Genomic DNA, 17,914 nt, shown 5'->3' on the forward strand with positions numbered 1-17,914 from the left:
CAGCCTTAGATTTACTTGTTTCATCGCCCCTCGAGATTTTAGTACCTGAAAAAGCAGAATATGGCCAAGAAGGGAAACTTCTCCAGACATGGATATACAGAAGATATTTTAGCGCTACAAGCACAATCAAACCAACTAAGAAGTGGCATTATAGGTATGCTGTGGTATTGAAAGCGGGAATAAAATCCCTGATGGTTAGTGTTTGGCAGTCACGGAGATACAGTAGTAAATCACTAACTTCTATGTAACAGTGACACTTGAAAAGGCATAAACGAAAACCTGAAACTTGCATCGCATAAATACAAATTAATTGACTGAACATTGTGCATTGTCAGTTTCCCGTTTTGATTAGCTAGCTCGCCAAAAACTAATTTCAGAATCGGTAAATCCGGTCCTGTCGCCGGGCGCCCGCTGGCCGGCGGTCCAGGCGCATACCACACATCACCCTCTCTTTCCCCATTCCCTGTCAGTCTACTGTCCTATCAACAACAAGTCCTGTCCTGTCTCCATTGTTAACACGCTGTTCATGGCTCCCTGGCTGTATCAGAACACCCCGTAACCCAGCAGCGCAATGTTGTGAACACCCCACAGGCTAGAATAATGTTGCACACTTTGTGTACAAGAATAAATAAATAAACACTTGCACACTTGAAGGCTCCAATGCGACAGCACCCAATAACTCTGTAACGTTTCGAGCACAAAGCTCTTCCTCAGACTCAGCAGAATGAAGTCCACATGCCAGCTCTGACAGTGTGATGAACTGGTTCCAGAAACAGTTCCGAATGTGATGGAACCAGTATTGTTTTTGACAGCAAATTTTGATTTAGTTTTAGTCTTAGTCTTTTGAATAAAATGTAATTTAGTTTTAGTCATAATTTAGTCACCTGAAAAGTTTTAGTTTTAGTCTAATTTTAGTCAACTAAATATCATAAGATTTTAGGCGACTAAATCTACAATTGATTTAGTCGGCTAAAAATGTATTTCGGCAGGCCTTGATGGCATCGTAATGACTGATTTTACACTTGGTTGTGTGCTGAAAATAGCAGATCTGCAAGCTCACACGTTGTGAGCTTGTAGATCGGCTATTTTCAGCACGCAACACCTGAGAGCAACCAAACATAAAATGACTCTCTTCTCCACTAGTCCCTCCCTAACGTTTTAGTCTAGTTTTTATTTTGTTGACGAAATTTTCAATATATTTAGTCTTAGTTTTAGTCATCACAGCTTAATTTGTATTAGTTTTTATTTCGTTTTCGTCAGTGAAAAAAAACGCAGTCGACAAAAGATTTTTGTCATAGTTTTAGTCGACGAAATCAACACTTGATGGAACCAATTCCGGTTCCTCAGTGTTGGATCCGGTTCCTCATCTTCCTGCAGTTCCTGATCCCAACCCTCTGCTTTGAGGTCTGCATGTTAGAAGGAGAAATGGACACAAATAAATGTTATCCCTCATTTCCTAATTCAGTTCAACACAAGCACATTTTTTTGTATCCATTTCTTTGCCTTCATTATGAGGTTACAATGCTTAGTTGTCGTCTTAATTTTCTCTTTGCTGATGTTCCACAATTTAAAGGTTAATTCGTCACTGACTATATGTCAGTTTTTTTGGCTTTATTGATAGTATACAGTAGAGCGAGACAGGAATCAGGCAGAGAGAGACGGGGAATGACACACAGTAAAGGTCGTCAGGCTCGGTAATTGAACCTAGGGCTGCAGTAGAGCCTAATGTGGTATACGCCTTAACCGCTAGGCCAGCGACACCACAACATGTCAGTTTTATGTCAAGAGTTTTTTTGCCTTCCTCCATGGACTGAAAACCCATGACAAATCAATATTATTCCCCTTAAGGATCAGGATCTTCTTTTTTAACACTTATGTTGCTACGATTTTTTCTCTTCAATGTCCCACGTTGCCATGGTTACCATAGACTTCCATGTAATTGCGCAATTGTGTAAAAATTGCACGCCCATGCCTAGCTGATGCACCACGTGTGTGCACACTGTTCACAGCTTTCAAACAAAAAAATCTGCTTGGAAATCCGTTCAGGCATTCATGATTTATCAGCCATTATGTTTTCTTCAGATGTAAACAAACATGGCTGCCATGTTTGAAAGAATGGGTTGGTATGGGGGTTAAACATGCAATTTCGCGATCGCGATCATGCCTAATACATTTCTGGAGGTCCCAAAAATTTTTTTGAAAATTTTTTTTTTGAATTTTTTTTTTATTTCACTCTCTATCAAATGTCTTTGCCAAAAAAAAAATGACGATCTACAAGCTTGTAGAGCCTGTGATTTTTTGGCAAATGTTCCGCCCCAGGATAATGGATTTTGATTATCGTGATAATATCGTAAATCACGTACATTTCTTTTGTCACAATAATCGTGATATGAAATGTTCATATCGTCCCATCCCCAGTTATGAGGAGGACTACGAGCGGCTGCAGGCGGTGAACGAGCTGCTGGAGTCGGAGGAGTCTCCGCTGCCCCACGCCGCCCTGCAGCAGTGGCTCCAGAAGCTGGACGTGGGCTGGAACAAGCTGCTGGAGATGTGGGAGAGCCGCAGGGAGGTGCTGGTCCAGGCACACATCTTCCACCTGTTCCTCAGAGACGTCAAGCAGGCCGAGTCCTTCCTCAATAACCAGGTGAGAGAGGGGCTGATTCAGCCAGTGAGTGCAGTTGTTCTCAACCTTTTCAGGCCGTGACCCCCAAAATAATCATATTATAACTTGGGACACCCCCACCATGACGAGCACTAAGAGTTGAGGCATTACATTTTGTATAACACGGTTCTATTGTGAAAATAGCAGATCTACATGCTCACAACGCCTCGCAACGCGAGGCGTTGTGAGCTGCTATTTTCAAAATTTCTGTCTCTAATATTTGACAATTTGTCCAATGTTTAATTTGTCATTTTAGAGGTATTAAAAAGTCAAAAACCCTCTATACACTTAAACTTTAAGTTGGTTTGTTTACTGTTGAGTGAGAAAACAATTTTGCATATTAAGTTAAACATCTGGGGACCCCCCTAAATAATTTGGGGACCCCCCCTGGGGGGTTGGAGGTAGGAGAGGGCAGGAGGTGGGGGAGAGGTAGAGAGAGACCCATGCACCGTATATACTCACCGCTACGGTAGGTGAGCCTCAAAGAATCACAGGTTACACAGGGAGACTGAGAGAGAATCACGTATGAAAGACGTGTAATATTATTGCTGAGACACAGCTACCCTTGCTCTAGCTATAGATGGGAAATCCCTGTGTGTGTGTGTGTGTGTGTGTGTGTGTGTGTGTGTGTGTGTGTGTGTGTGTGTGTGTGTGTGTGTGTGTGTGTGTGTGTGTGTGTGTGTGTGTGCGTGTGCCAGCAGCTACTTGTTTCCGTTTGGCAGAGGTATGGAGTATCCCTGTGTGATGTGATATTATGTTGAACAGCAGGAGCCACTGCAGCAGCTTAACGGCTAGTAACTGTAGATACAGTATGCTACTGTACACCCTTATTTATCACTGTGTTTAGTAGGACAGTGGTTCTCACACTTTTCAAGCTGGGACGCCCCAAAATAATCATATTTGAACTGGGGACTCCCCAACCTGACAGTTTTGAGACATTTACATTACGTTGAGACGTTACATTAATTGTACTCAAATTCAGAAATAGCAAAAGTAGCAGATCTTTGTGCCACATTTTTTTTCAAGACACTTTTTGATCTTGCGGATCTTCTACTTTTGATTATTTTGTGTGACGCTGTAGTATGATCAAGTAGGGCATGCATTAATCTACGAAAAAAACAAAGACAGCAACGATACAGTATGTGTATTGCTAGCCTGGCATGGCCAGACTTTTTCTAGCCCTGGCAGATTTGTCTGCTTTCCGGGCTACTGTATTGCAATGCAATGCAGTTCTGTCACTAAACAGAAATGTCACATGGCACAGTTCGCCATGACTCCTGTGCTTCTTTATGTGTGCCTGCGTGCGTGCGTGCGTGCGTGCGTGCGTGCGTGCGTGCGTGCGTGCCATAACATTTGTCTCCATGGGCTTCCCGGGGACCCAGCTCTCCATATTAGCCTCAGGGCCTTGAATTGGAGAGCAGCGCATTTCCTTTCCAATAAGTGTCAAAAGATCTTACCGCCACAGACTGCTGACTGCACTCTCACTCATAGCAAGCTTACCTGCACTGTCTCTCGCTCTTCTAGCTGTCTCGATGACGATAAGAAAAGCCTACGGAAGAAAAAAGTATACAAAGGGGGACTGGACTTTCCACACTTCTTAAAAACAAAGAGTCGTCATCACGGTTTTGTCTTTCTTCTTCATCCTTCAGGAATCGGCGCTGGCCCATGTGGAGCTTCCTACCACAGTGGAGACAGTGGAAGCTGCCATAAAGAAACACAAGGACTTCACCACCACCATGGAGCTGAACCTGCACAGGATCAAGGCTGTGATCGAGGCCGGGGAGAGCCTCATCAGCCAGAACAACATCTACTCGGAACGCATCAGGGAACGGGTCGACACGCTGGCCAACAGGTAGGATGGCCCCGAAACCACAACGCCTCGCACTGCGAGGCGTTGTGAGCATGTAGATCTGCTATTTTCAGAATGTTCGCCTCTTACTTCTTATTTGACAGTTTCAGCATTCAGCGACAACAGCAGATCTACAAGCTCACAACATCGCAACGCGTTTTGAGCTTGTAAATCGACTATTTCGGTGAACAGATTTGGTGTAGAGGGAAATACCAGAGGACGGGGGGGGATCCCCGGGTCAACTAAGTATATTGTGCTCTTACGTGATTTAAGTTCCTTGTTTTCTCTATAAGCAGTCTGCATCTCTGTTGGTTCTGTGCTGGTGTTTGAGCACAGAATCAAAGGGGAACTGCCAATGCATGGTTCTGGCTGCCCACTGAAGTGATTATTCTAAGCAGCTGACCAAGACTAATAGAATAATGAAGAAGAAAGAAGAATAGTGGGCCAGAGATGACAAAGCCTGAGGGACTGTTGAATATGAATGAAACAGGCCTTGTTCAGTCTAGGACACCTCACCATGACATCTATGTGGCAGACACACACACACACGCACGCACACACGCACGCACGCACGCACGCACACACAAAGTGTCAGTGTCATACTAGTGGCTTTGTTTACATACTATAGGGCTTTATTTGATTCAAGACTTTGGGCCCTATATTGGGGAAATAGGTGACCCAGCATGAAGGGCGGTCAGTGGTGTGGTGGATGGGGTGTGGCTACAGGCGTTTGGTATCTGTGGGACCAGAGAAGGGTGGAGGACCCGTGGCCACAGATACAGTATATACACATAGATACGATAGATATTGTGGGTTGAAACAGACAAGCAGAACATATCGTCGTTGTCGGGTGGAAACCTTGTATGTCCAAAACCGTTTGTTTTTATCATTTAAAAATGTTTACGAAACTAGTGAAAACAGCCGATCTACAAGCACACAACGCCTCGCACCGCGAGGCGTTGTGTGCTTGTAGATCTGCTGTTTTCACTACTTTCGTGCGACGGCCTTGTCTGATGAAGCAGGTCTTTACTTCGCGAAAAACGTACACATTTGAAACTTGGAGATACGAGGTTTCTGCCTGACAGTGACGATATGAAGCATGTCTGTGTGATTTGGAGACATTGATCAATCTGAGCCAACTGAAGTGATGAAAATAGCACAAAAGACTAGTACAGTACATGCCTCTCTTTACACTGGTTGATCTGTCGCACGCGGGAGCTATCACCCTTCAAGGCAGTCTGCCAGACATACAGAGCCCAACCACATGCATCCAGCAGCCCAACCCAGTAGTCAATTTGCGTGGCAGTTGGGGAAAAAAGCAGTCCCCGCAAAAATATTTACTATTCTGTCCCTATTGAGGGACTCAAGTGAACTTCGCAACCCCCAGCCTGGCGACTCGCTCGCTTGGCGGGGCCTCACGTGGCTCAAGTTTGCTTGAGACGGCGTGCCTCCGTTGCGGTCTACAACTCTACTTTATCGCCAAAAAATAATGTTAGCGGTTGACGGAAAGATAATTGCACAAGCGGGATTCAATCCCAGGAGGTGTGGGGTTGTTAGTCTAATGCAGGGTCTCTCAAATGGGGGTTACGTGTACCCCTAGGGGTACACGGGAGTTCTGCAGGGGGTACAGGAGAGAAACTAGAACATGGGAATATGTATTTTACAGTTATGGTTAATGATAAAACATTGACAGACTTTGTGTGAACCTGCTCATCTGTAAATTGTTAAACCAAATGACATCAGTAACTTGACTAGTATAGCTGGTATTGAATAGAAAGCAATGTTTATTTGACATTCCGCTGTTTTGGCATTGGAATTTAACTTTTGATGTAAATGTTATAAGCAAAATGCTGTAGTCAGGGAAACGTTTGAGAACCACTGCTCTATAGTGATCACATCAGAAACTAGCAAAATTTGAATAAGATCATGTTTTATTTATTTTTATCACACAGAGGTACAGTAGGTTACATGGAGCGATGTTTGATAAATCATGTTACAGTGATTATGTTACAGGAATTTCTTATAGGGTATCATTACACATTATGTTGACATGGCACACTGACCATCTAGAAAATAAAAACATGGCACTTTGTTTCAAAAAGGTTGCTGACCCCTGCTATAGAAAAAAAAAAGTTTTTCATTTTTAGAGCAGTTAGAACCCGGTTTCAGATGGTCTAACTATGGCTGACTGGGAGTAGATACAGTAGAAGTAATAAGAGAGCAAAATAAGTGGAGAAGAGAAAACGGATCATTTGCCCTGAGTGGGACTGAGTGGGACTGAGTTACTAGGGCCCAAGGTGGAGGGGCCCTAGTAACTTTAGCTATTGAAAAATAGCAGATATACAAGCTCACAGCGCGGCACCGAGTGCCGCGCTGCGAGCTTGTAGATCTGCTATTTTAGAAAAGTCGTGAAAATGTGCGCAAATCTTTGAATATATGTATTTTTTAAGTGAACATTTGTAACTCAAATTTTGAGTCCCTGGAACTAAATATTTTGAGATGGGGGGGGTCCTTCACATGAGGGGTCCTTCCCTCATCTAACTCCTCTTTCCTCCTACATTTCTTCCCCTAATTGCCCCCCTCCTCGCTTTACTCTGCTGCCTCTTCCCCCCCGTCCAGGGTTATCTCCTTGTACTCTGCGTCGACCACTGAGTCGCCGTCAGAGTCGCCCTCCTCCCTGAAGGTGATCTTAATGAACAGCTCAGAGTTGCGGCTCCAGCGGTGCGTGGCCTTCAGGCGGAGGTCGTTGCTGAGCCACTTGTACTTGCCCTTGTTCTTCCCCATCATGTTGACTTGAACATCTAGCTCTGACATGTCGTTCCTGTCGGTTACGATGTGCTCGATGTGCGTCTTGCCCTTTCTCGTTTCGATATCTTTTTTCTCAATGCCGGCGCTAGCGCTGACTTCGGGCCCTTTGACGCCGCATGACGCCGAGACCCCGGCTGACATCATGGTCCCGCTCTCTGAGGCGATGGTGTGGCTGCTGCCGCACTCCTTGACGGTCCTCTTGAAGGTGATGGTCCCACCGCAGCCCTCGGTCCCCGAGTCCTTCTCCAGGCGGATCATGCCGGGGTCCTCCGCCGTCACTTCCCCCCCGTCCATCATGGGAACGCCGTGGTCCAGGCTGGTGGGGTGGTTGATGATCACTACGGCATTACCCATCCTGAAGGAAAACTACAAGAAAACACTCTGAATGAAAACTACAAAACACCAGAAACTACGAGACAGAACATCTGAGTGAAATCTACAAGACACCAGAACATCTGAATGAAAACTACAGGACATCTGAATGAAAACTACAATCCAGAACATCTGAATGAAAACTACAATCCAGAACATCTGAATGAAAACTACAAGAATGGAACCAACATAATTCTCTGCGGTAAACAAACGCGTGATTCCTAAACCCACCAGGATTGAGTTAAAACCCGCCTCCTCTCGATAATCTTAAGTATGAAAGTGCCCATGAACGTTAGTGCTGCTCGCTCAAGTGCAAAGTACCTACTACCTACTGATCCATTACAATAATACACGCAGCATAATAGGCCCAAAGCCATATCCAAACCATAACAATTCAGAGAATCAGTAAAGAGTTTTTATTTTGAGCACAGTAGTGACAAATTAATAGCTTTCTCAGTACGTTTTTCTCTTTAGCAAAGTTACAAAGTTTTCCCTTTATTAAGCACAGTACAATTAAGTCAGTTTCAAGTTTTTTTTAGCACAGTTTATTTCGAGCACTGTAGTGATAAATTAATAGTTGTGCATTGTGCAAATGCAGGCTTTTCTCAAGTACAAGTCTTCATGCCTCTGACTTTATCCACCCTCCATGTGTCAGGCAGGGATTTCAGCCACTCCTGGAAGTCCTCGCGTTTCCGCGAGGCGGGTCTTAACTCAAGCCTGGTGGGTTTAGGAATCACGCTAAACAAACACTCTAGCACCAAACAAGATAAACCAGTTCCAGTGGTTGTCCTAAGATATCGGCACCATCAATTCCTGGAATTATACAGTGTAACACACAACATAGAATTACTGGAGTAAAAAAGTACAATGTTGGAGTAGAGTTTAAAAAAAAAACTCAACAGTGTAATTGAGTAAATGTACTTATTATAGTTACATTTACACCATTGAACAAAACAACATCCCCCTGTTAATGCATCCACAGTACAAGCTACAAACCTCGTCCCACACCCTCTGCTCTGAAAACAATAACCTCCTCCCCCTCCACTTTGTCTAACCAGCTGAGAGCTTCACAGTCTACTGAGGCTTTCTTTTTTTTTGGAGCTGTGTGGAACACAAGCTCCCTATACGTGGCCGTGTGTGTAGGTATGTATGTTTGTATGTGGGTGGGTCTGTCTGTATGTAGCCTCAAGCCTTTGGTGTGGTACCTTTTATGACCACACATGTTAAGGGAGGGGCGCTGTTTTCAACTGCAATACACACACACACACACACACACACACACACACACACACACACACACACACACACACACACACAGCTCCACTTCGAACAGAGGTTCGATTTTTTTTTACATATATGTAAAGCATTCTATTGCTAAAGCTATTCTGATTTGATCCCCTATTGGTCTTTTGCCCCATGCTTTGAAATGTTTTTAGATTCTTTTTTTTAGATGTTGTTTTTATTTACTGTAGCACTTTGAGATTTGTTTCAAAGGAACATTGCAATATAAATACAATGTGTTATTATTATTATAATACAAAAATGTATGTGCATTTTTATCAGCCTAAAATAAACCATCCACATCATTATCCACAGAAAACAATTCTTCATCAGGTTTTAATGTTCCCAAAACCAGAAGCTCACCCAGAAACAATACCAGTAATAACGTAACTGTATGAAACTCAATTAACATCATTTTCACAAATTAATAATGTCTTGTTTGCTACATAACAATAATAATATTTAATATGTTACCTCTTGAGTTGTTGTTGGTTGTCTTTCTCAGCTCCTTTTTGTCGGCTGTTGAAATGAGAACAATACCTCTCTGTCAGTTATGCATTTAGCAGACACACTTAATCCAGAGTTTAGTTTGGTTTATTCGATCAACTCGCATACATTTATACAAGTCATACATCCAGGGGCGTCACAAGGGGTAGGAAAGTGGGACTGAGTTACTAGGGCCCAAGGTGGAGGGGCCCTAGTAACTTTAGCTATTTGAAAAATAGCAGATATACAAGCTCACAGCGCGGCACCGAGTGCCGCGCTGCGAGCTTGTAGATCTGCTATTTTTGAAAAGTCGTGAAAATGTGCGCAAATCTTTGAATATATGTGTTTTTTAAGTGAACATTTGTAACTCAAATTTTGAGTCCCTGGAACTAAATATTTTGAGATGGGGGGGTCCTTCACATGAAAAAGTTTGAGCATCACTGACATGGAAACATAGGTTTCTTGGCACACATTTTCACGATTTTTCAAAATTAGCAGATCTACAAGCTCGCAGTGCGGCACTCGGTGCCGCGCTGTGAGCTTGTATATCTGCTATTTTTCAATAGTTAACATTCATGGGGGGCCCGCAGTGAATCCTTGTACCCAGGGCCCAGAATTTGGTGTGACGCCCCTGCATACATCCACATAATCATTGTTTCAGGTGATAACCCAAAAGGAATAGGCTGAAGCTGAAAGCTTATGGATGCCTATCCTACGTATTCATGGAGTAAAATACATTGATTAGTTATAAAGGTGTTCAAAATTATCGTATAAGGAGAATGTAATTTCATGCCCAAAATCCATCGGCCTAATAACAAAGAAAAAAAAAGAAAGGAAACAAAAATGTAAATGAAGAAAAAGGAAACTTAAAAAAGGGAATACCCATATACAATAGCAATTCAAGAATCAGAAATATGTTATAAGAGTCTACAAGTTTACCTTCTAGAGAATGATAATGGAATAAAAACATAAGTGAAAAATCCAAAAAGCAAAAAAGCTGTAGCAAATTTAAGCATATATATATATATATATATATATATATATATATATATATATATATAAATCTGTGTTATTGAACACCTTTACGTCTGTGTGTGGGTTTTTACAAATATTGAACCAATGAAAAGTAACGTGATGATAATACAAAAACCTCCTAACACCATTGAGCTGTATTTGGGTAAAGTCAAGTGATGATATAAAAACCATCTCCATTGAGCTGTATTGGATTAAAAGCGTCTGCTAAATGCCTAAACTGTAAACTGTATATAATATAAGGACACATACATAGACATTTTAGGATTAAGATCACTTATTAAGACTAAGTTCATATTAAGATGAATACATGATTATAATTTTACCTCTGATGTGTGGTTGTCTCTCACTCCTCCTGTATGTTACTGTACGTACAGCATGGATAGAATATTTATAATGATCATCATGACACACCTCTGTGTCCGCCTACTGTCTCCACATATTTGCATATTAAAGGACAACTTTGTTTTTTTACAACAAGGGTTCATATTTTAGATTGTAATTAGAGAAAAGAAAAAGTGAGTGTGAAAATGTTTTCATTTGCTTCGTTCTATTGTTTTATCACGTTTACCGTGCTAAAATGTGGGGCATGCGTATGCATAGGGGCATGCGTACAAGTGGCTAAATATGTCTTTTTAGACACAATAAGCCAGCATTTTCTTTATTGCTATTTACAGTAACAATTCTAGCCCCCATACGTCACATCCAACCATGAAAGGTTGCGTTGTATCTGGGAAATGGGCTTATTCTGTGTAAAATGTCATATTTAGCCACTTGTACGCATGCCCCCAACCACTGAAATAAGAATCTCTAAAACAATATAAAGAAGTAAATGAAATCAATTTAACACCCATCTTTTATATTCTTTCATTACAATCTAAAATATGAGCCCCTGTTGTAAAAAACTAAAGTTGTCCTTTAACACACAAACACACACAACCCCCTGTCCCACATAAACATGGAAATCTGGTCATGCACAATGGCACCTCACTGCACATGTAGGCATAGAACTGTTCAAAACAGTCTAGGATTTCAGAGAGGTGGGGCCTCTGTGGAGACCCCCCACCAGTAGGTACTGCATGCTATAAGAGTACCTGTAAACCCAGGGTACAACAGTCAGTAACCCTTTGGTTTTCCATTGAACACTCAGAAGGCGTGGTTCCGTTTTCATATAGGAGAATAACAACCATTAGAAAAGTGGGCCAGCATCAAATGATATCGTGCCTCAGGACTCAACAGGATGTAGCCAAATGTACCTGTACTGAATTTAATAAGCACAACACATACTGTAATGATGGGGAAAACCAACACTGTGCCGGATAAATACAAAATGATGTCATTGTGGGCTCGTCTGAAAGGCGAGCATCAAGTTCTCCTCAAAACTTTGGCACCTTTCTACTCCTACATACTTTCACCGAAAATCGATATTCAAACATCAATGTGTTCAGCTTACTGTGGCGACGTCACGATGTGTGCTATTACTTTTTACAGCAATCGGCCAAATAGTGGCGCTGTAGGAAGCCTTTGAAAGTGCAAACTTTGAACAGGTATAGCTCATGCTCTGTTTGACGTACAGCCATGAAACCTGGACACACTTATGCGTCTGCTCATGCCGAACAACTTTTACGCTCTGACTTTTGACCTCTGCCCTTTAGATCTCCCACCATTTTTAATTATCTGAAAAACAGTACAAATTGATCTCCTCCTGGGATTTTTGCGTTTCAAATTTTTGCGTTTCAAATTATTCTTCTGCCTCTAAAACATACATGCAAAGTCACATTTTCATGACGAAATAGTGTAGAGGGTTAGTTCAAATATGAAACCAATCTTACCCCAAATGGCCAAAGGGGGCGCTATATCATTTTGAGCAGTTTGTAAAACGCTTAAACCCAGTTTTAGCCCGGGATTTTTGAGCAATTTGCCTGAAACATTCTACACGCAATCTAAGGACCTTTATCTAACATGCCTATGAAGTGCACAATTTCTTTTAAATAATATTAATAATAATAAATATAGCTGCAAGCAGCGATAAAGTGGCCAAAAACACCTCAAATCATGAACACAGCCTGCGATGGGCGTGAAATTTTGCAAGCACATTCCCACTAGGTCAAGGAACAGATGCCACCCTTCTCACATTGGCCTGTTATAGCGCCACCAGCGGGTCAACTTTTGCATAACACATTTTTGGAACAAAATGCCTCAAATCATGCATGCAGCGTCCGATTGCGTCAGTAACGTCAAAGAGAGCACTGCCTGCAATCTTGACATTTTGTACTTTTATAGCCATTGTTTTTTGGCTTGAAGCGAGCCCATTGAAGGAACAATATTTTCTAGTTATTTGTGGATTCTGTGACATTAGACTACGTGTAACAGAATCAGACAGTCCAGTGTCAACTTCCAAGTAATGATCACGGTGACATTTAGCAGTTCTTGGAGAATTTGAGGAAAGGTGGATTAAAAACATCTTTAGACAATATTCCACCTGCATATACATACAGATGCTCCTTCAGGTTATAGAATCATGTTAAAATGTGTGATGTGCTCGGTGATGTGTCTCTCATAATTCATATACATATATTTTGAGCTTTGTAAAGCCCTTTGTGTTGAACCTGTTGGTTAAAGTGCCATAAATATAAACTGACTTGACGTTCTGTATCTTTCTTTATCTCTTTCTTTTAGTCTATTCTTTTATATGGATTTCGGTCTGACAATGGCCAAAATGATTATTTTATCATTATTTTACGCTTTTTGTGGACATTTTTGAACAGAAACATAATATGAAGTATATTTTTTTCATAAAATATTTTCGAACATTATTTTTATTTTAGCATCCGTTTTTCAATAAAAAGTTGACTATAGCTCCTTTAATTATGTGGGGCTTCCATATCTGAATGGTTTAGTGAGGTCCCGGAGGTCGCAGATTCAGACCCTAAGCAAGACACCTAACCCCTAACTGCTCCCCCCTCCCTCTGCGCTCTATTCTTTTATATGGATTGATAGGATGTAAACAAAGTGTCGGTCTGACAATGGCCAAAATGATTATTTTATCATTATTTTACGCTTTTTGTGGACATTTTTGAACAGAAACACATAATATGAAGCATATTTTTTTCATAAAATATTTTTGAACATTATTAAAAAAAAAAAAAAAAAAGTTGACTATAGCTCCTTTAATTATGTGGGGCTTCCATATCTGAATGGTTAGTAAGGTGCACTCAGCACTCAGCTGGGTTAAGATGAACCTGAAGTTACCCTGTGGGACAAGCTAGGTAGGAATTATCATACTTTGATCTGGATTATTGTATAGCCAACATTCTTTCACCAAAGTGAGGTCAACTCGAGTCAGGCAGAAATGTGCAGGGCCTTCAAGGGGAGTTGTGCCATGACTCATGGCTTTAGGAATGTTTTGATGCTGTGAGTTGATCAGAATGAGGAACTAATTCTGGTCATGAAAAGATGCCAGGCTTGATTATACAGTAGATGACAAGATTATGATTTAAACAACTTCTCATGCCAAAACAAAAAACCCTGCACATTATTTAGATGTTTCATAAAGGTGCAGTCAAAACTAAACGGAAACACACTCATTCTCAAGTCAAGTAAAAAATTAAAATCACACCCGTGTGAAGTGGAGCTGTGTGTGTGTGTGTGTGTGTGTGTGTGTGTGTGTGTGTGTGTGTGTGTGTGTGTGTGGATCATGTGTACCGATTTTTGTGACATTTGAAGAAAATATGTAGGAGAAGGAGCAAAAAGTGTGTTTTGGAGAAAATTCAAGATGGCGGAAAATCTATCATGGCGCAAATGGGCGTGGCCTATATGGGGAGATGCGTCATGACCCAAGGAATCCAGGGAAACCATGCGGCCAAATGACACAATTATTTTTTATTTAATCCTTGAAATCATTATGAACCTCCTCTCCAAGTCTTGAAACTCTAGCCCCTATGGTTTGCGAGAGACAAATAATTGAATGTGAGTTTTTGCAATTCCCATTATAAGTCAATGGGGAAAATTAATTCACTAATAAATTAATATCAATTAAACTATAGAACCTTTCTCTTAGAAAAGTAATAGCCCACGATTCCCGAGTAAGCCGGTCGATTTGACATATGGCGCGAGTGTGTGGTGGCAAAACTGTGGGACTAGTGGCGTGCCGAAGTTTAGGAAGTTCAGGCTACATACACACAGACACACACACACACAGACAGACACACACACAGACCCACACAGCCACGTATAGGGAGCCTGTGCTTCACACAGCTCCAAAAAAAGAAGGAAAAGAATATGTGGATTTCCGCCAAGCCGGGTTACCTACAATCAAATACTTTGAACGGCCCAAATTACAAATACAATATTTAATACAATATGTGTGTCACACGCACAAAACAAGACAGACAGGCCTAATTTACAAAAATGCACAAAGTATAAAAAGTGGTACACAGGAGAGGCATCAATATTTTACATCTTTCAACCACACACACACTCATTGCACTAAAACGTGTATCACGAGCTGCGCTATTCATCTGAATTAAACTCATAAAGTCATTTTGCGTGAAATTTTGCAAGTACATTCCCATAGGTCAAGGAACAGATGCCACCAATAGCGCCACCAGCGGGTCAACTTTTGCATAACACATTTTTGGAACAAAATGCCTCAAATCATGCATGCAGCGTCCGATTGCGTCAGTAACGTCAAAGAGAGCACTGCCTGCAATCTTGACATTTTGTATTTTTATAGCCATTGTTTTTTGGCTTGAAGCGAGCCCACAATTGTTTCGAAGGAACAATATTTTTGTATATATTTGTGGATTCTGTGACATTAGACTACGTGTAACAGAATCAGACAGTCCAGTGTCAACTTCCAAGTAATGATCACGGTGACTGTACAAAAGGGTCATGCTAGATAGACACAAACCTCCCCCTGGCTCATCAAATTGGGTGCGTTTATATGCACATTCAGAATGCCATTCAGAATGAACTTATTCTGAATAGAGCTTCATTCCCAAACGTTTACATGGGACCTGAATACAAGTATCCCTCATTCCACTGTTGTTTACATGACCAAAGGATTCATTCGGAATAGAACTTTGGGCATGCGCAAAGTAAGCCTACTTCAGGTCAGAGAAGGGGGGGGGGGGGGGGGGCAGTTCACACAGCAGTTCATTCCGAATGGAGCGTTTATATGACAAATGTATCCCGATTGAAACGGCATAAACCACCTCTTCAGACCAGAATGAAAATTCATTCGGGTAAGACCGGAATGGCCATTCCTAAACATTTATATGAGCATTTCTATTCTGAATGAGCAGTCATTCAGAATATAAGTGGAATACATCTGTGCATATAAACGCACATTGACATCTCCACCCCTCACCTGCTCCAATTCACCTCACCTGCTCCCACTCATGTCATTAGTGGCCAGGTATATATACAGCCCAAGTGTTCAGACATTCAGTCTTCCTCAGCAGCAGCAACAACAACACCTCAACAGAGACACTTCCCTGAGAGCCCTGTCTGGGAGTCTCAGCCAGACCTCACCTGAACCATGATGTTATGTGTTATTGAAAATAAAAACCATAACACATGGAATCCAACCCTTCAATGCTTTCTAAATGAAGCACCCATGGTGAAGCTACTCCACCTAGCCAGCCCTACACCCTAGTCAAAACCCTATCTACTTTACAGTGACATTTGGCAGTTCTTGGAGAAATTGACGAAAGGTGGATTAAAAACATCTTTAGACAATATTCCACCTGCATATACATACAGATGCTCCTTCAGGTTATAGAATCATGTTAAAATGTGTGATGTGCTCGGTCTCTCATAATTCATGTACATATATTTTCAGCTTTGTAAAGCCCTTTGTGTTGAACCTGTTGGTTAAAGTGCCATAAATATAAACTGACTTGACGTTCTGTCTCTTTATCTCTTTCTTTTAGTCTATTCTTTTATATGGATTTCGGTCTGACAATGGCCAAAATGATTATTTTATCATTATTTTAGGCTTTTTGTGGACATTTTTGAACAGAAACACATAATATGAAGCATATTTTTTTCATAAAATATTTTCGAACATTATTTTTATTTTAGCATCCGTTTTTCAATAAAAAGTTGACTATAGCTCCTTTAATTATGTGGGGCTTCCATATCTGAATGGTTAGTGAGGTCCCGGAGGTCGCAGATTCAGTCCCTAAGCAAGACACCTAACCCCTAACTGCTCCCCCCTCCCTCTGCGCTCCTCTGTGGGAAGCACTCAGCACTCAGCTGGGTTAAGATGAACCTGAAGTTACCCTGTGGGACAAGCTAGGTAGGAATTATCATACTTTGATCTCGATTATTGTATAGCCAACATTCTTTCACCAAAGTGAGGTCAACTCGAGTCAGGCAGAAATGTGCAGGGCCTTCAAGGGGAGTTGTGCCATGACTCATGGCTTAAGGAATGTTTTGATGCTGTGAGTTGAACAGAATGAGGAACTAATTCTGGTCATGAAAAGATGCCAGGCTTGATTATACAGTAGATGACAAGATTATGATCTAAACAACTTCTGACGCCAAACCAAAACAAAACACCCTGTACATTATTTAGATGTTTCATAAAGGTGCAGTCGAAACTAAAAGTCCCTTTGGGTGTTCCGTTTGTAAGGTCATGTTGGACTCATGTTACCCTAACCTACCCTAACCCTAACCTTGTAAAAAAAAATCTAAAACATGTAAAAAAAAGTCTCAAACTAAATCAAATTTAACTTTCCAAACCCTTCTTGACAGTTAGTGCTGACACGTTGAGTACTGTTTCACAAACTGGTCTTTTAAGTAAAGGTGTGGATCTCTCTGTAGAAGGGATTTGTCACGATCTGTAGAGCCTCTAATACTATCCCCTGGAACCTCAAAGAACAGAGTTCATGCTCCATCGCATTAAAATGTTTCGCCACAGGCCATTTCTCATCCTTGTTTCTAATATTGCTTTTATGTTCGGAAATCCTAGTAACCAAGTTCTCTTGGTGGTTTTACTCACGTAACACAAGCCACATGGGCACTTTAACAGATAAATGCTAAATGGTGAATTTATATAGCGCTTTTATCCAAGGCTATTTAGTATTTACATAGATTGTGATTACATTCACCCATACACCGGTGGCGGAGGAAACCATGCAAGGCTCCAACCTACTCTCCGGGAGCAATTAGGGGTTCAGAGTCTTGCTCAAGGACTCTTCGACATTAACTCAGGGGGAGCCCGGATTCGAACTGGGAACCCTACAGGAACCCTTCGTGCTCTAATAACGGTTTCTCTACCCCTGAGCTATCTTGGCCACAATATTGGTTTTACAGGTGGTGATGCTATTTACCGCAATGTGTTTCCCAGAATGATCATTGCATTAAAGAACATGATACTTGTGACACGGGAAGTTTCCCCAGCGGTAAATCTGACA

The 17,914-nt window shown here is 41.5% G+C and overlaps 1 protein-coding gene across 1 annotated transcript in view; it reads left to right on the forward strand.

Annotated features, from left to right (window-relative positions):
- Window positions 1-17,914, forward strand: part of sptbn4b (spectrin, beta, non-erythrocytic 4b) — a gene marked incomplete at its 5' end in the record, with an annotated part of 145,752 nt that overhangs the window by 46,769 nt on the left and 81,069 nt on the right. The window contains 2 exons of the mRNA XM_080731518.1: window positions 2,419-2,644; window positions 4,312-4,514. Coding sequence (XP_080587644.1) covers window positions 2,419-2,644; window positions 4,312-4,514 — 429 coding nt within the window. The remainder of the gene's footprint in view (window positions 1-2,418; window positions 2,645-4,311; window positions 4,515-17,914) is intronic.

Source organism: Nannobrachium achirus (genome assembly GCF_963921795.1).
Source record: "Nannobrachium achirus genome assembly, chromosome: 8".
Lineage (NCBI taxonomy): Eukaryota > Metazoa > Chordata > Actinopteri > Myctophiformes > Myctophidae > Nannobrachium > Nannobrachium achirus.